The sequence below is a fragment of the Labrus mixtus genome, chromosome 19 (assembly GCF_963584025.1).
Source record: "Labrus mixtus chromosome 19, fLabMix1.1, whole genome shotgun sequence".
NCBI lineage: Eukaryota > Metazoa > Chordata > Actinopteri > Labriformes > Labridae > Labrus > Labrus mixtus.
The window spans coordinates 20686221-20705214 of record NC_083630.1 but is presented as its reverse complement, the minus strand read 5'-3'; the positions used below and the strand labels follow the sequence as shown (position 1 = coordinate 20705214).

The 18994-nt window shown below is 42.4% G+C and overlaps 2 protein-coding genes across 2 annotated transcripts in view; one reads left to right on the top strand and one right to left on the bottom strand.

Annotated features, from left to right (window-relative positions):
- Nucleotides 1–1893: 1893 nt before the first annotated feature.
- Nucleotides 1894–4982, top strand: LOC132994425 (kelch-like protein 34). Its single transcript, XM_061064767.1, has one exon. It carries the CDS (start codon nt 2219–2221, stop codon nt 4016–4018), a length of 1800 nt encoding a protein of 599 aa, XP_060920750.1. The 5' UTR covers nt 1894–2218; the 3' UTR covers nt 4019–4982.
- A 3127-nt stretch (nt 4983–8109) lies between these two features.
- The window catches only part of cnksr2a (connector enhancer of kinase suppressor of Ras 2a), a 55063-nt gene continuing 44178 nt past the window's right edge, over nt 8110–18994 (bottom strand). The window contains exons 15-24 of the mRNA XM_061064766.1: nt 17521–17696; nt 16818–16891; nt 16310–16381; nt 15142–15209; nt 14810–14907; nt 14035–14253; nt 12822–12963; nt 12398–12622; nt 11482–11669; nt 8110–8752 (exon numbers count right to left, since the gene is read on the bottom strand). Coding sequence (XP_060920749.1) covers nt 8555–8752; nt 11482–11669; nt 12398–12622; nt 12822–12963; nt 14035–14253; nt 14810–14907; nt 15142–15209; nt 16310–16381; nt 16818–16891; nt 17521–17696 — 1460 coding nt within the window. The 3' untranslated portion in view covers nt 8110–8554. The remainder of the gene's footprint in view (nt 8753–11481; nt 11670–12397; nt 12623–12821; nt 12964–14034; nt 14254–14809; nt 14908–15141; nt 15210–16309; nt 16382–16817; nt 16892–17520; nt 17697–18994) is intronic.

Here is an 18994-nt window from a genome sequence, read left to right as displayed (position 1 = left end):
ATTTAATCATGATTTGAAGGTTGATTAATACTTTATCTCTTTTGAAAATAAAAAACATGTAGCCTACTGTGAGCCTTGAAAACGGATAATTATAAGGTTAAGACATGTAAAAAAAACTTTTCAAGTGTTTTCAAGTGTACCATACTAATATTAGGATGTTAGCATTGTCGCTGTGAGTGGTTAGCATGCTGATTTTGGCATTTGCACTGCTGTGCCGCAAAACAGCGTCACAGCTTCTGTTGTGGCAGAAGACTTTTATTTCTCTGTTGTTATAATTTTTTTTTATTAAAAAAATATCATCTTACTGCTGGAGGTGACTTCTATATTAGCTAAGAATTACAGCTCCAATAAGAGAACAAGTGGGGAAAGAAAAGTTTTCAGGACAATGTCATGGTTAAAAGGGATTTTTTTTGTTCCCTGTGGGTGTCTGGACAGTAAACAGAGCGTGACCAACTAACCCCATAACGCTGATAAAAGGCACATTAAAACTCCATGTATACTGTGATGGAAAATGTAGCTTTAAGTGTCTGTTTTCACATTACTGAAACATGCTTATTTTATGGCATAACCAACGGGTGTTACAGGGATTAAGGTCTGAGTCGGGGGCGTTATTGTTCATAGAGATACATTGTTCTACACCTAAACCGCTAAACCCAACTGTTACATAAAATAATGGGTCACATACACACACACACACACACACACACACACAAGCCAAGATACCCCCCATATCTCTCCCCAAGATTAAACCACATTTCCATCATCACATCACATGTCCTCTCGTACAGACAAACACACACAGAGCAGCTGTAGCTAAGTTTAGCCTCCATCAGGTCATGGAGGATTATTCAGCTATGAGATAAAAACATACGGCAGGATTTGACATTGTGTGGGCAAGATTAAAAACTGCTTCCAAAAAATGCACGAGTCTTTTTTTTTTCTCCCTGCATAATTAAAAAAAGTAGTGTAACCCTTCAATAAACAAACACACATGCACATGAAACCACACTCATCTTTAGGAGAGAGCTACTCAGAGATCATAAATCACAATAAAATGCACACAGCAGAGAACGATGCAAGAGGTTTTTAAGTGTGTGATAAAGCGACGTCATTTGCATTTTGATGTGTGTGTGTTTGCGTAACACTCGCACAGTGGCTTAGCATTAATCAGACGGCTGTAAACACTTTGGACAACTCGGAGCCTGGAAACAAATCCTCCCCTTTGTTATTTCTCGTCCCTGCCACCCACCTCTTCCCTCTTGCATAAAAATAATAACATGACATGGATGTGCGTGATTTTGAAGCCTTTCGCCGGTCATAACGAGGTAGAATGCCTCCCCCAAAGGGCACGGCTAGCACTAATACCCAAATGGTATGTGCTACTTTTGACACTTGTAAAATGTTTTGACATCTTGGCAAAACTTCCCGGGGGTTTGATGTGCAGCCACCTCGGTGTGTTTTCTGCCAAGATGTGCCTGTGTTTCTATTCCTGTTCAAATGACGATGAGGGTGCAGATAGGTGCTGTGGAAACCGTGCCCTGGAATCTCGGTCGCAGACTACAGCAGCTGTATTTACCAATGAGTTCATCCGCCGGGATAGACACTAAAATCCCGCCAGGCTCCGTGTGTGTGTGTACGTTTCATCCATGCATCTGTTCACTTGTGGGGCTGGTTGGTGTGTGTATGTTGGAAGCATGTATTTGGGTGATACTCCCACACGGACGCAGAGGAAAGGGCAGCAGACAAACACAAAGCCAAACAGAGCCAGGACATCACAGAGCGAGACAGGAGGCTTTGAGACGGGCCACGTTTAAGGGCCAAAAAAAGGAGGGAAGGGTAGACAGGGTTGTGTGTGTGTGTGTGTGTGTGTGTGTGTGTGTGTGTGTGTGTGTGTGTGTGTGTGTGTGTGTGCTGTATGTGTGTATAGGGGGCAGTTGTTAACCTTCCTATCATAGTGTCACATGCCCGCCACTGCAGACAGAGCAGGACAAAAACACAGATGGAGAGACCTCGACTAAAGACGCACACTTGACTCTCTTCTCTTTCTTCTACTTCTAATGTCTGATTCACTTTTTGTCAAAATCTCTTTTGTGCTACTCGTCCGCTTCCTCTTTTTCGACTGCTGCTGTTCCTGAAATTTCTACTTTCAATATTTCTTCCTGTCTAACTCCTACTTCCTTGTCCCTCACTTACTCCCTCCTCGCTTCCTATCTTTTGGATGGATAGCTACTCCCTCCTTTACAGTTCCTCCCACAGAACAGGACTTCTCTCCGGGTTCCAGCGCCTGCGTTCCCAGAGGAGGATGTGTGATGTCGTCCTGGAGGCCGGCGGCGTGTCTTTCCCGTGTCATCGCGCCCTTTTGGCCAGCTCCAGCGACTATTTTTGGGCTTTGTTTGGAGAGACAACCGCCGAGAGATTAGCGTGTTCCATTAGCCTACCGGTGCTAACGCCTGAGGGTTTAGACGCCATTCTGGACTTCCTGTATTCCGGATGGCTAAACGTTTCACAGGCCACACTACCTGCCGTCTTGGAGGCAGCCAGGTACTTGCAGGTGGAACCGGCTGTGTCAATATGTGAGCAATTTATTATTGACGGCCTAAATGCAGAGAATTGTTGTTGCTACGCTAACCTAGCCGAGCGGCACGCGCTCACAGATGCACTTGAAGCTGCCAATCAAACCGTCGCTGTCGAGATGGGGAAATTGCTAAAGGAAAGACAGGAAGACCTTCTCAGGCTGAACATCCAATCACTGATGGCGGTGCTCGATGCTGACGACATTCCCGCCGTGAAGGAGGCAGAGCTTATAAAGATGGCTCTGGATTGGCTGGATGAAAATGGACCCATCCCTCTGTTGAAATCAAACCTCCTGCTGAGTCATCTACGCTTTGGATTGGTTGCTTCGTCTGAACTGACTGATCTTAGCCACGCCCACAAAGCCATGGCCACGCCGCTAATCAGAAGTCAGCTGACTCGGGCGCAGGAGTACCATAGGATGGGCTCAGCTCAGCCAATTAAACAGAGCAGACAGTCCACCCTGAGAGCGTCGCTCAGTCGCGTGCTTCTTGTCGGCGGAGGATCCAGCCCTGATTGGCCGGAGCAGCAGTTGCTAGCGTTCGATCCGAGAAGCAGGAGGTTTTCATCGCTGAGCTCCAGCCTCCCGCTGCGACTGAGAAGTCACTGCGTGTGCTCGGTCGGAGGTTTCCTCTTCGTGATGGGCGGAGAAGAAGCGAAGGACGGAGACGAGGATGGAAAAAAGTCCGTCAACGTGGCAACATCCAACCAGGTGTGGCGCTACGATCCTCGCTTTGACCACTGGAAAAAGATGGAGTCCATGCTGGAGAGGCGGGCGCAGTTCACCTGCTGTGTGGTTGAGGATGTTATTTACGCTATTGGTGGACGACACAAACGACTGGACACCAACGCGCAAACCTCTGTAGCGTCTGCTGAGTTTTACGACATGGCAACAGGAGCTTGGCGGAGAGGACCAACAATGCCTCGCCCACTTTATGGCCATGCTTCTGCTGTGCTCGACAACGCCATCTATGTGTCAGGTGGTGTTGCAGGACACCAGGAAAGCAGTACCTGCACTGATTACCAGTATGACCACAGAGAGAGCAGCAAAGAATTCCTGTTCTGGGATCCCAATGGTCGAACCTGGGAGAAGAGAGCGCCCATGTCCATTGCCAGATTCGGGCACCGCTTGGCAACCGCCCATGGGTACATCTACGCCCTGCTGGGAATGTACGAGCCTTTCTGCGATATCGAACAATACGATTCGGTGTCAGACCACTGGACCCGCCTTCGACCGCTTCTCATTGGCTCCTTCAACTACGGGATGGTGACGACGTCGTCTGGGAATCTGCTGGTGTTCGGAGGGAGGAAATGGAGCGACGGGCGGGAGGTGATTGTGAGGAGTGTGTTGGAGTACGATACGAAGAAAGATCGCTGGAGGGAGATCTGTCAGCTCCCAAGACCTCTTACTGGGACTGAGTGCACCCTGCTGCCTCTACCGGACTGAAGTGTAGAAAGCGTAAGAACATTTTAACATGAAAGTGTGACCATCAAAGTAGAGCAAACACTGTGTTAAAATGGTCATGGGACAATACCATGAATTGTACCCTGAATTTGTATTTGACATGGAAAAAACATTTAAGTTTCGTTGAAAATTAACTATTGGGTTTGACTTTGAAAAGTGTAACGTCCAAACAACTTTATTCCTCACAGGTTAAAGGCTTTATATGTGATTTTCACACTTAAATATATAAATCAAGTATATCCTCTGAAAATAACTCTGTGAGTCATGACTGTCTACAATGGGTGTAACACCCGAGTCCCACTGTCTGTGATGTTTTCAGAGTTTTCAGAGTCCTATCTTCAGTTTGTTTACATCGCCTGAACAGCCGGCTGACTCCTCCCCTCGTGTATAAAAGTTGTTTAATTGAGGGACTAGAGAAAAGAAGAATAACATACTGTACTCACTGCTTAACTGTGTTTCTAGATCACGCTCATTTCAGGTAAATTTACATGCGGTGTGAAGATACCAGCATAATAAAGATCGCTAGCATTAGCATGCTAACACAACAATGCAGCGCGAGTTGTTTTGGTTTCATGCTGGTGCTCAAGGGCGACATCTGCTGGATCAAAAAATTGCATATAAAGCCTTTAAACTTCGCTGCCTGTGTTGGGACATTCAAACTTTTCAGAGGTTAAAAGTCAAAAAGTTGAATTTCCGCCTATTGTGCAAAATATTCCAAGCCATTAAATTTAAACCGAGCAACATTTTAGTTTTAGTGATAATCTATTACTTACGGGAAAAAAATAGTTTGTTTGGGGAATCCATATTTTTGTGTCAAAACAGAACAACCTCCTGTTAACTTTGTCATTTATATACATTAGTTTTTGTTGGAAATAGAGTGAGCGTAGTGAGCTAAACTAGTGTCTGAAAGTATATTAACTCCAATTGTTATGTAAAAAAAGAAGAAGGGCTAAACTAATCTAAAACTGGATACATTGTGATATAAGTTAGGTAGCGAAGACTTTACCCTGAACTCATCTGAACATTTCTAAATTCGCTAACATGTCATTGTACTAAAAAGTGAGTTGAGTTACCAAAACAGTGAACACTTTAAAATCTTAAAACACAAATATTCAGGCTAAAACAAACATGTTACTCATTTTTTAGGTTGCATCAATCTGACAGATTCTTTATTTTTTATTCTTTATTATAGACAGAGAAAAATATGCAACTCAACCCTGCAGTTGTTGCTTTTAATATAATATATTATATACTTGTAAGTGTTGAGCAGAGGCAGGTATGGAGAGCTACTTACCATGACTTTAAAAATAGAATAAGCTTAAAGCTTAAAATGCCAGCTAGTAAGAAGGGCAGGGTGTTTTGACAATGATATTCCTGTGACCTAACTCGACATGTCCTAAGAAGAGAAATAAAACAAGAACTGAAGGTGGAGATAAGAGGATTTAGAGAACAGGTGCATGTGGAGGAGAGGAGATTTAGTAGGAAGAAGGTAACTTATGAACAAAGGAGATTTCTTGAAGTGGCTGAGCCCGGCATCAGGAGGCCATCAGACATAAGAGGGAATACAGAAGAGGTCAGAGCAGGAGATAAGGAGGTGAAGGTGGAGGAGAAAAACAGCAGCAGAGCTAAGCTGAATATTTTATTAAAGTTGTAGATAAAAGTTCTGCGTGTGAATTTTTCTGTTTACTGACTCGCCATGAATAATTAAAGTTTCTATATGATTGATATAAAAATAGAAGCACGCCAAGAATACTGAGTGACATTCCTGTCTTGTTTACTTCTCTCACTATCTCTGCACTGACAAAAAAAAACATTGTAGGTCAAAGCTGTAGAATCGAGAAAGAGCACGAGTAAGAAATCATTTGCATGATATGTTGGTAACAGCAAGGTGACCTGCTGGAGTTTATTATTTATGGGCTTTTCCTGCTTTTATCGTCTTCCATTTATTCATGAATACATCGGTAAAACATTATTTATTGAACATGTTATCGTATTGAAAGGTATTGTTGGATTCAAAATTGATTTAGGTGCATTTTTATGAAAAACATATATTGGTTGTTTTCTTTGCACAAGTATTAACTTTAAAATTAAATAATACAGGAAAACCAAAATATTTTTAAAATAAATCATGTTGCCTTAACTTGTTGATTGTCGATGATGGTCAAAACGTCAGATTAAACACAGATTTGTTCCATGACAAGGCTTTCAAGTAGGTAATGTTCATGATGTAATGATATGAATCATGGATGCTGCGCAGTACAGAATCATGTTGACAAAAGACATCGTTTGTGTTTGTTTGGGAGCTGAACCGGTTCGGTGTATGTTTACGTCATCTTTCCCTCTTCATTACTTCTTGCTAGGAGGATAATGTTTGTGGACAAGCAGCTGAGTTGAGGTCAGATACGCTGCTGCAATGTCCGTCATTAGCAGCAAGTTTCAGGTGAACGTTCAATTGTTACAGCATGGTTGCGTTTTTTTTTTTTTTGGGTGGGGGGGGGGGTTCAGGGGGAGGGTAACTTAATATTAGATGAGGACATGACACTGGATAAGGACAGAGACTCGTATGAGAGAGTGTAGAAAGACATGGGGTAAAGTGCAAAGGGTTTGAGTTGAACCCGGGCCGCCCCCTTTGAGGACTATAGCATGGGGAAATTGGTCTTGGACTTGAACACATTAGGCTTCCTAACTTCTTGCTAACTAGCATCCACATAAAACCTTCAGAACGACCGGGCCCAGTAGAGCTCTGTTAGTTTAAACTCTTTTTTTCTCATTTGTTGACAGTGACTGTGCAGCTGTTACAAGAACTCGTCCTCTCTTCTCTCCCAGAGACAACATAAAAAATAAAATAAAAAAAATGCCACAAATAAACCTTCATCCAAATGACCACACTTTATTGAGCCATCCTCTTAAATCTGACATTAAATAAATACTTTCATTTTGATTTATAGATAGAACAATAAACAATCTTTTACTCGACTGTCCAAAAATACCTGATAAGAAATTCAGAACATTTTTCAAGACACTTAGTTTGCACTCTATAAAGAGAGATCTACTGTATCTAGAGATTTCAAACACAACAACAGAAAAAAGAAAAGAGCGTTTATCTACAACAAAGACATGCTACTACGACCAACCACGGGCAGCAGCATAGAAAGAGCATTCAAACTGTGACTGTGCTTATTGGTGTGTGTGTGTGTGTGTGTGGGTGTATTTGTGTGTATAATTGCTTTCATAGTTCTGTGCGGTGGTGCTGAGTATTAAGTCATTTGCCAGCAGCATACAAATAAACTAATATATTTTAATCAAATCCATTTTTCAAATCTTATGCAAATAGTTCCTCATAATCTTTACACGACATGCAGGAAAGCGGAGAGCCACGAGGTCTCCGAGGAGAAATCCACACTCACAAACTGTAACACTGTTTTAGATTCAGCGTGTGGTATTCACAGAGTTTTAGAAGTCGTTTTGTGAGAAGGATTTGAACGTCTTCCTTCACAGATTACGAGTTCGGTTGGAGAACTTTTGCATTTGTTTTCCGAGGGCGCTCTCTAATAAGAACAACACTTTATAAACTCGTCTACTAATCCCTCTGCTTCTGGAACTAAAAAGATTGTGTTGGTTTATCACACAGGACTTCATGGTCTCTGTCGTTTCCTTGTGAATTTTGTCCAAATCTTTATCTGATCACACTTCACATATTTATCTCTCACCTACGACCATGATTGACAGAATCAATTTTTTTTTTTTTTGGAACCGATTCCTTTTTGAACCGGCATTTATCAGGCACAGAGAAGACCAGGATGTGTGCTCGATATTAGATACAGATATTCCCAACAGTGTTGAGGTGTTTCAGGGTGGATTCTTCCTTTTCCAGCAGAGTGCATGCTTCAGGTCCAGCCCGGCACAGAGAGCATTTCTCCTCAACCAGCACAACCAGAGTCTCTAAAACCAAAAGACGTGTGCTCATAACTATGTCACACTTCACTGTACAGAAAAAAAAAATCATCATAGACTTTAAGTATAAGGCTTAATATAATACAATGTATGTCATTTGGTAGCTATGGACCTGTCTAAGACACACTGTGCAGTCGGTATAAATATGGCACAACAAGCAGGATGGAATACTTTTTAATGCCGGCTTGTGATGATATTATTCTGAGCTCCGTGTCCGTTTCAGGTGGAAACAAAGTGAAAAGTCTTTTGGCTTTCCATGGAGAGGATTTGAAGAGCAGTAAAGCTAACATGTGAAAACACAAGAATCAGTTTATCGTCCGCCACCGAGCCAGCTGGAGTGGCATAACCAATCAGCTCGTAGAATCGATGTGACATCACAAAGCTGTCATGTTGCACTTCAGCTGCAGAAAGCGTATCGGGGATGAGGAGTTTTCCCTGCTCTCTCTCTCTCTCTCTCTCTCTCTCCCTGCCGACAACTCCATCAACTCCTTCAAGGAGAGTAACTGAAGCATGTGTGAGTGTGTGTGTTTGTGTGTGTGTGTGTGTAAGTGTGTGTTACATTCGTCAGACATGGGTCTCGATGTAGGAGTGTGTGTGGGAGAGCGAGGGGGTGAGGGGTGGGCCGGGGTCTGATTCAGCGGTCGAGTCTGGCTCCTGAGAGAACAGCTCCTGATAGGCTCTTTTCCACTCCTGGAATTCTGCCGACGACAGCTGGGGATTGGCAAACAGCCTGTCAATCAGCGCTAGCTCCCCCTCCCTGTCCTATGGGGATGCAGAAACACAGGAGGAGGAGCAGGTCACTTTTTTTTAATTGATTTTATAGATTTAAACGACTAAGCTTTCAAACGCAGACACACGTGAAGCAGGACACACACTTAACGGGATGCACAAAGCTTTGGGGAGATTTAAACTTTGTATATTACGACACTAAAACCACCCATCTGTCGTTGGTAGATTCTTTGTTCCAAGATGTCACATGAAACATTTAAACTGTCCCACATAATGAACCTCTTAAAAAGCTCGATAGCAAATCAGAAAGACTTAAAAAGACGGGGCCAGAAGTTAGAACAAAAGGCATTTCTGTCGATGTTTGTTAACAGGACAGTAACATTACTGCAGACTAAGGATGTCAACATCTTCAAAACTTTATCGATATCATGTTTTAAAATGAGTTTAAAATGTGTTTTTAAAAAGGCTCTTTACTCATCTATGAAGCATTATAAGGATAAAGGGATTTATTGGACCATTAGTCACCTTTAATGATTATTTTAGAAATGGAATATGGAAATAATGAAATATTGGTTTGAACTGAATTGTAATGACAAATTTCTGATTGGGTTTTACGTTTAAAAAAATCTTAAAACCCCAGAAGATATCTTTGTACAGATAGAAAGAGCTCAGCATGAAGCAGCTCTCTTTCTGTAACAGTCAAGTGTCAACAGAGAAATTCTGCCTCATTATGAAGAGTGAGAGTACACATCATCGTTTGTCATCTCGACTGCAGCTTGTTGTTTTGGTTCAGGATATTGAGAAATTATGCATATTTTTGGTTGTTTCCACAGCAACCACTGCAGAAGACTTGACGCTGCCTAAAGACATAAAAAATCAGTAGAGCAAATTAAGGAAAAAAAAGTCTTCCAGGGCCACAGTGATGACTGAGCTGTCTGCTGTATAAAGTTAGATTTTTGTGGTTTAGAGAGAGGATAGAGTCAGACATCAGGGAGAGAGAGAGAGAGAGAGAGAGAGAGAGAGAGAGAGATGGGAATGACATGCAGGAAAGGAGCCACAGGTTTGACTTGAAACCTGGGCTGCCTGCTTGGAGGACTACAGCCTCCGTACATGGGGCGCATGCACTAACCACTAGGCTACCGTCGCCCCTGAATGTGTGCTCTAATGATCTATCTGAGGTACGTTTCCTCCCCCCAAACACTCGGTGTATTCCTTTAAGAAATGTCAGACAGAGACCAAACAGCCAACCATTAAAAAAAAAAAGCCACAGAGACATAAAGAAAAAAACACTAATGTAGATAAACGCAGAGGCCACAAAGCCCCGCCCTCGTCAACCATCCCCGCCCACTTACACGGAGGACGCAACAAAGATTCAGCCCCAGCATGAGAGCCGTTCACCGGCACCCGGCCCACAAACACACGGTAAGCACATGTCGTACAGCATGAAGCCACAGCTGACAAAAACTCTGTAAAAAAAACCAAACGGTGGAGACAGACTGGGACAGACGACGAGCACTGAAAGCAACAACAACAACACAAAGACATGTTCCAGCATGTGTGTGTGTCAATATGTGTGTGTAATCTGCTTGTGTTGTATACATCAGGGTCAGTTATTCACAGTGTACCACAGGTACCGTTCTACTTGTTTAACCCTGCCCACCTTTAATGTGTCCAGGTGCTTTCATGTGTGAATGTGATTACTGTGAGCCAATGGACCAAGAAAACTACAACTAAAGCAAAGGTCACTCTCTGGGTATGAAAAAAGGTGGATTTAGATCAGAAAATTGTGAGATCATACAAAATCAAGCATCAGAAATTCTGGGCTGAGATGTGCAAATGCCAAAAGTATAAACTGATTTAGAGATATAGTCCTTACAATTTCAAACTCCTGTTATATTGGTGATATATAGTCAGATTTTTTGTCAGCAGAAGCCACTGATTGTCAGTTTTGGGATGCATCATCTAATTTTTGGGGGCTATCCTTTAATAAATTCTAATTTAACATCACTATGGCTCTAAACAGTAGATTTCATAGTTTGAATGAGTTGAGTTAGTGATTCTATATTCACACACCAGAGACATTTAAAAGAAACACTGCAGGATGTGATCTGGCATTACCATTTGTATTTAATTTGGTTGATAAAAAGCTAAATTGTTTGGATTTCACTCTCCTGAGGAAGACTCCGAGCTGTGTTAAGTCACTAGCAATGCAAAGCTAAAGCGTCTCACTGCTGCTAGATTCAGCAGGCACAGCGCGGACTTCTTTTTTAAGAAGCACCCACAGGAAGTGCAGAGCGTTTATCAGAATGGGCACTGACACGTTCATCTTAAATGTGGCTACAAAACTACAGATAATACCTACAAACCCCTAGCCCCCCCCCCCCTCCAAATCATTTTCTACATGTTTTATATGTTGCAGGTGGTAATGCAACAAGAAGAAGCAACCTCTCCTTTTGCAAAAATATAAGTTGTAGTTAAAGTTTTGATCAAAACGTCGTGGGCTTGTTGTCACATAAATCCCCGACTCTTATTTCACAAACAAAAGTGCTTTCCAGAAAGTTTTGCAATTAACCACACTTGGCGTCACCCTAACGTCACATATGAAGGATAATATTTTCAACAAATGATCCAAAAAATTAAAAAGACTGGAACTCTTGTGTTGACAGCGCTTGACCTGCACGATGTTCATTATTATGTAAGTGTGTATTTGCACCTTTCTGCCTGCACACCTCCTGCATGTGTGTCTTTCTGTGCGGACCAACCTTTAATGTGGATGTCAGTATGCGGAGGCGGTGCAGACGCTCGTTGAGCTGAGGGTCGGCGGCCCGTCTGAGGAATGACTGCCTGAACTCCGACTGACCTTTAATCTCCGACTCCCGACCGAGGGGACACACTCCGCCCTCCTCGCAGGCACGAAACAGGTCGCCTAAGGATGCACCCTCACTGCCACCTTCACAGAATTAAAAAAAAAAAGAAAAAAGAAAAGAAGACAGAGAGGCTCACTTAGTGTTGATTTAAAGCCTCCTTCAGAACAAGATTTAAAGTCAGAGCTGTCATCAAGGTGATTAGACTGAGTTCTACCTCAGAGCTGCCACTGGAGGACAGCAGCACACACCTTCTCCTACACAACAATGTTGATAAAACCCTGTTCTCTCTTTCCTTTCAGACACTGGCAGATTAATTCATCTGCTTTCATGACGGGGGAATAAACATCACACCATTGATATATCTCGTTGTTTATGTCTGCGACTTGCTCCTGTTTACTATTTTAGTTCTCACTCTTCTGTCTGGGTGCCGCTGGGCTCACCTTGGTAACCAGTGCATCATTGCCTCATTAGCCTCATTAGCTCAGCGTACAGTTGGAGTGCGTGTCTGTTCCATTATTACATTTACAACGATTAGGATTTAAATGTGTCTGCCTGAGAGCGTTTTTTATTTCTGGCATGTGAACTGACGTCAACGCCTTCACCTTAAAAAAAAAAAAAAAAAGAGACTTTTTTTTTTCAGTTCAGTCTCTGGAGGCCGTCTTTCAACGTGAGACACATTTTTTTCCTTTCTGCTCTTACCTCCAGTCCGCCCACGCACACGCAGCACACATCTGTTTGTATTCTCTGTCTCCTTCTTCAGAGCGTCCACGTGTCTCGCAGCACATGATGCATGTTCCCCGTCTGAACTCACCGTTGTATGTTTGCTGTTCTTCTTTGGCGGGGGGTGCGAGGAGGGTGTGCAGGTTGCTGTCTCGTGGTAGCGTGAAGCTGCGGGGTTTTCCTCCCTGGGTTGCCATAGGGATCAGCCTCTGCATCGCCATGGGCAACGGGACATTCCTCTGAGCTGGGAGAGTGTAAACAGCGCCAGCCATCATAGTACCTCCACCTGGACCGGGCTCGGCAAAGACAGCGTCCTCTGTAACGTAAAGAGGGCAATGAAAAATAAACACAACACATCTTATGTGTTCTGCTGAACCACAGAAAATCAACTACTGGCTTATAATCACACCTCAAACAAGGGAATGTGTCAGTTTATAGAAAACTGACCAGCATATACTTTGACATTTATTCTTTCATCAACAGGTTGGATTATTGGTGTGTTTGTGGTTCTGTACCCAGAGGTCCAGTTTGTAAGTAGTGCAGTCCAGCTTCAGTCAGCGGTGTCTCAATCAAGTCCTGCCAGGAGCGTCTCTGAGATGACGAAGAGCGGCCCGGAGACCCCGTCTCACTGCTGCCCCCCGCGGGACTGGAACGGTACTACAGAAAATTAAAAAAAAAAAAAAAGGGGGAACGTTGTTATTGTGCAATTTGTTTTGGGAGTTTTGATTAATCAGAGGTGAGAAGGGTGACATAAAGGTTATGGATCATATTCCATCCTCTAAACAGTATATATAGACACCAGGGGGGAGGGGGAAGGCGGGACTCTAGTAAACTTTCCAGATAATAATGGGTTTAAACTTTTTTCACATCAGCTCATCAATAGATCAGTTTGCATCATGTGCAAAGATTATCACACCCCAAAATCATGATGAGTTGCACAAAAACACAAAATACTGAGTCTTTCCCAGCGCCTGCTAACAGGGTAAAAAAAGTACATTTTGTCCTACAAATGGTGCTTCAACAAAAGTTATATTCCGTCATTTGTAATGAAATTAAACTCAAGAGTCCCCACTGGAAGGGTGGATGTAATCAGCAGACTGTGTGCCAATGAAGTGATGACAGGACATTGTGTGCAAATGTGACATTTTAGCTTAAAGCACTCCAAGAGCAACTTCTGTTCAAAATTCAGATTGCTTATTCTCTGGGGAACAGGAACATGGAAATGAGACGTTTACATTTTGACCTGATGTTGGTGCTAAAGGAGAATTTTCATCGTCTGAAGATCAAAAGTTTTAAAGCTCCTGTGAAGAACTTTTGGTTTGTGTTGATTTTGGCGCCCCCTGTGGACAAAGCAGTGACTCTTTTGTCTTTACTGATCTTGTCCTGTACAGACATAAGGAGTGTATTCCTATTAAAAATCTCATCCTGTTTTCTTTTAGCAGTCAAACGTATCGCTCATTGTGAACCTTCCCCCCGGAAAATGTAAATAAAAGCTGTTCCTGCAGCGTGCTGTAACACTTCTTGTCTCACACCTACGCCCTGACAGTGGTAACAAGCATTAGAAATAAGGATATAGAAAGTGTCAGTCTTGTCATTCATGGTCTTGTTTACTTTTGTAGGTCATACTAAGGCATCAGAATATATTTAATTATGTTTCATATCCAGATAAATCTCCCAACAGGAACTATAAATAAATGCAGACGGCTGCCTTGCTTCAGAATGACTTACCTCTACAGGATCACATCTGTACTGCACATCGCTGCTGCTGCTCCCCCCTGGTTTCCTCCCACTGTGCGTGGTGCCTCCCCCTAGAGGACCAGGGTGGTACTGCGGCTCTGCGGCCACAACGGAGGGCTCGCCGCAGAGGAAGTCCTCCTGGGAGGAGCGAGAACGAGACGTCTCCGTGGAGGACAGTCGAGTGGTGCGGCCCTCCAAGTAGGCACTCATCTGACGAAGAGAGGGGCAAGCGGACGTCAGTGGATTGTGTGCTGATCTCACTTGAATTGTGGTGAAAACACTTCAAAAACTGGATTTCAATCTGGTGAGGGAGCTTTTGTGACTGTCGAGGGGGCAGGGGTGGTGATTGAATCAGTATGCGAGATTGGATGTGAGAGACAGGAAGACAGAGAAGAGGAGATGAGTGCTTGAACTCGAAAGACTTTTGAATACGAGGACTTGTAGTTTATATTGTCTTGACAACTCAGCAGGATATTAGTCTGGTGTCTGAAAACGTGTGATAAAAGATGTCGTCGTTTGTTCATTTTCAATCCTTTGCCAAGCTCAAAAGTGAAAACATTTATTGTGGCGCAAAGCAGCGTGATGGACAATAATAGCATCAATTAGACCAAATTTATCCCCACCGCTCCCTGTGGGCTAAATTGGCAATAACTTTAACAGTAAAAATGGACTGCGGAGGAGCGACGTGCGCGGGTTTCTCCTTCGAGTACAGCTTGTTCTCCGTATGAGCTTGTAGTACAGTCACGTGTGTGTGTAGGTGACTCACTGATGGAGGCCGTGGGTAGGTATCGTACGGAGGTGGGGGACTGTCCTGTTTAGGGCTGGAGGTGGTGTCATCCTCATGATCACTCTCGCTCCAGTAATCTGCAGGAAACCCACACACACACACACACACACACAGTCAGAAACACCAACCAGATCTATCTGTTCATACAGCCATCTATCCATCCAGTGAAATCTGAATCTATCTACATGCTTTTTTTTTAAATACCCAGAAAATACTTCCATTAGGAATAGGAGAATTAGTTTATTTGCTGCTTGAATATATTACCAATCTGCTAAAGCGCCCTTTGGAAAGACACCGAGTGAACCCCTCACCCTGCTCTTGGCGTATCCTCTCTCGCTCGGCGTAGCCCACAGCGGCCATGTTGAGACGACTCAGCCATCTAACAGAAGAAAGATCGAATGTCAAAACAAACCCGAACTGATTATTAAATGTTGACAGAAGGCAACGCACATAATAAGCTCAACTAAATAAAAACAGATTGTTTCATATACCGGTACAAAGAAAACTACAACCACTGCAGATGTTAGAATCACGACTAAACGTGAGAGAAAATAAAGTGTTAAAAATTCTTCTTTGCGCCTGCATTACCCACAATACAACCAGTATTATGCAGGCCAGTGTACAGTCTGTATCATTCATCTCAGAGGGATGCAGCGTTGTCATGCTACCGTCAGCTAATGTAGCCTTGAGCCGCTAGCATCAAGCATAGATGAGGAAAATACCAAACAGCACTGCCCACTCACCACTCACTACTCTGCAGCTCCACACCACCGATGTTTACTATATTTTCTTTTATGCTTAATCAAGTGACATCACTTCAGGTACTTCTTCAGATTAAACAGCCCCTTGTTTTTTTCAGTAAAAAGAGAGAAGAAATTCAGACTAGCTAAGAGTATAGGCTGAAAGCAGGGGGGATTTGAGCATATAGGTTTAAAAAAAATCTGCTAACAACACCTTTAAATCTTGCAAATTAACATGTATCACTATACATGTTAATTTATTTATTTAATTTATTTATTCACCCTCAAAGTTGAACATTTTACAGTTTTGGATTCATTTATCAAAAAAGTGTGAAGCACAAAAATGTCAAACTAGTCAAAGATTTGCGTCTCTTAAAGAAAGCTCAATATTTGTCTTAGTTTGTGCACAATTCAACCTGGTTATAACATCTTTGTCAAATCTATTTAGGTTTTTATTATTTAGGTTCTTAAAGTCCTCTGTTGTAAAGACATGGTTCCTTTGAGAACTGTTCCAAAAGTCTGGAAAACAACAAGAGGGTCTTTGAAAACATCTCACAGATTATGGTTTTCATAAATATCACGTCACATAAAAACAGAACTTTTTTCATTTTATTATTTTAAAAAAACTTATTTTTTTTGTGCTTTAAGCAGATCAAACAGGAAGTTGCACCCTTGCCTCCCTAACGATAGTTTGCCCTTCTTCATAACCTTCATGCGTGTTTACCGCATGCTGATTTACCTGTTCATGTCATCCACTCCATCTGCTGCAAAGTAGAAACTCTTGACCTTGGGGTGACACGCTTTGAAAGCACTAGAAAGACAACAGGGGAAACAGAGGGAGTTATTTCTGCAGGCAAACAAACATACATTCATACATACCCACAGACACATAGCCTACATACATATATACACACACACACACATACAAGCAGTGGTTCTCAGTGATATGGCTTCAGGACTCACCACCTCCTCCATAATGAGAAATTGTGACCAAAATTTCACACCAATGTATTAAATAAAACACGGTGCAGATTGGACCTCAAAACACAGAACAGAACAAAGAGATTGAACAAAACAGACTTTTTGCAACATTTATTTTCCAGTTACAAATTCATGACCCACTGGAAACAGCTCTGTGACCACTTTTGGGTCCCGCGCCTCCACTTGAGAATCACTGCATTAGAGCATGTAAAAACACAAATGAATACACATAAATATGGAATAGAAGGGTTTCATCGTGCACTTACTACTTCTTGCGACATTCACTCGCCCGGTCGATCTTAAACTCTGGAAGACTGACAAAACCCTCGGCCTTCTCATCCTAAAGGGACAGAAAGTTAAAGATAAATTAGAAGCAACTTTATGGCTTATGGCTAACGTCACACTTAGCATATTCTAATTGTCAAACTTCATGAATCAAAACAGCCATTAAAACCAGAGAGCTTTACATCTGGATCAATCTGCACATTAGATGTTTTATTTTTTGTCAGGCTACAGATAAATATCCAGAATTCTCTTTGTTTAAAGTTTTTCTTCTAAACGTAAAGGAATTAAAAGTATAAAACTATCCTAGTTTCTTTGATCTTTAAGCTATGAGATAATGTCATCATGCTACCATCATAGACTGTAAAAACATGGACGTCGTCTAAGTGATGTCACCTATTGGCCCATCAATGGCGGGCTGCTAACCTGTTGATGTTCAGCCAGGTTAAACTTGTTACAAATCTGAGCCAAAATCAGTTTGAAATCCTCTTTTACTTCTTATCCCAGAGCAGAGTCTTCCCGGCTCATCCTGTAGCTTTGAAGTTTTAGCTTAAGTCTTGACTTCAGGCTAACTTCTCTGGCTTTGTTCTCATCACAAAGCAGAAAAACACAACTTTGAAAAAAAAAAAAAAAATGTTATTTCAATGGATAAAAAAGTAGAGGACATTTCTAAAAACAAAGACTCGCCTCCTCATTGATGTACCAGTACAGGCAGTTGTCCTTCAGAACAAACCAGTACTTCTTCCATTTGTGTGAGAAGTAACCCTTTGCGTCTCTCTTTCTCCACAGCCAGCCCTCACAGTCTCCACGGCCCAGAGCTTTGCAGGAAACACGCCTACGACTCAGGGAGGCCAAACTCCGTCCTGGAACGACACAGAGGAAACATGAATGCAGTGATGACGGACAACAGTCACTCAAACAATAAGCCGTAACTCTGCTCACTCTTTGACAGTAGTGTGCAGGGGTATGTCCAGACTGATTAGACTGGGGTGACCCAGCTGGGGCACTCACTCATGACATGACATGTGCACATAAATACATGTCCAAAAAGCATGAATATACCATTTCTGACTCTGCTAAACCTTGTATTCATTAATTTCTTACATTTAGGTATCATGCAGATGAAGTATTTACAGTTCACAGCGAGGGGCAAAGAACAAATCAGTCATGCATTCTCTGAGGACGACAAAAAGATCCATCTTTGCACGTCACAGTAAAGTACGATAAAGAAAATGTGCTGTATTGAAATGTCACAAAAGCTATGCAACGCAGCCTGTTGCAACCTCAGACTGTATACAAAATGGACACAGTCACCTCAACGTCACCCATTGGTTTCTGAATTGACATTTTGAAGCCCATCAATGGCGTTTGCCATATTGGAAATGTTATCTCAGCCTGACTTTTCCACAGTCTTAGTGTATAAAAAGAACAAAGCTCTTTTGTAGCAGACTGAAAACATGTTTTTTTATCTTAAGTAAAAATGGAAATTTTAACATTGGACCTAAAAGGAATTCCTTGGCTCTCACAGGAAGCCTCAAGTGGACACTAAAGGAACTGCAGTTTATTTTCACTTCCCCACTGGCTTTATTTTTCAAAACTGAAGAATGCCGCTTGGCTGCAACACAGCACAAGAATTGATTTGAACACAAGCCCTGCCTCTGACTTGGCTGATAGACAATAATAGTTTGGATTGTGGGCCCACAGGATCTCAGGGAAGTGGGAGGGAGGGGAAGCCACCCCAGGCCATCGCTTGGAAACCCTCCTGTTGGTGTGTGGGGAAAAAAAACATTCCCATAATGCTTTATGTTCCAATAATCCTTGGCGGGAGTTCAATCTCTAAATTCGATTACCCCACTGCAGTACGGGAAGAGGTGTTTAATAAAAATGGTATTTTTTTTTTTCCTTTTTGGCATAAAAGCCATTTAATATTTTCACAGCAGCAGTCTCCTCATTAGAGATTACCCGAGAAACTTGGCTCCGAGCTCAGGCCCCGCCGAGAAACTTTTATTGACTGCATCAAAAGTCTCAGGACTTTAAAGAGGAAAGTTATTCAATATTCAATTTCATTCTGTGGATTCAGAAAGTGCAGCGTACGGTGTATCTCCAAACGAAACAACTTTCTTTGACTGAAAGACAAAAAGGAAACAAAAAAAGCTCTTGA

Bases quoted from the DNA above. Each gene is read 5' to 3' on its own strand.
- LOC132994425 (XM_061064767.1), top strand. From the start codon at position 2,219: ATGGATAGCTACTCCCTCCTTTACAGTTCCTCCCACAGAACAGGACTT.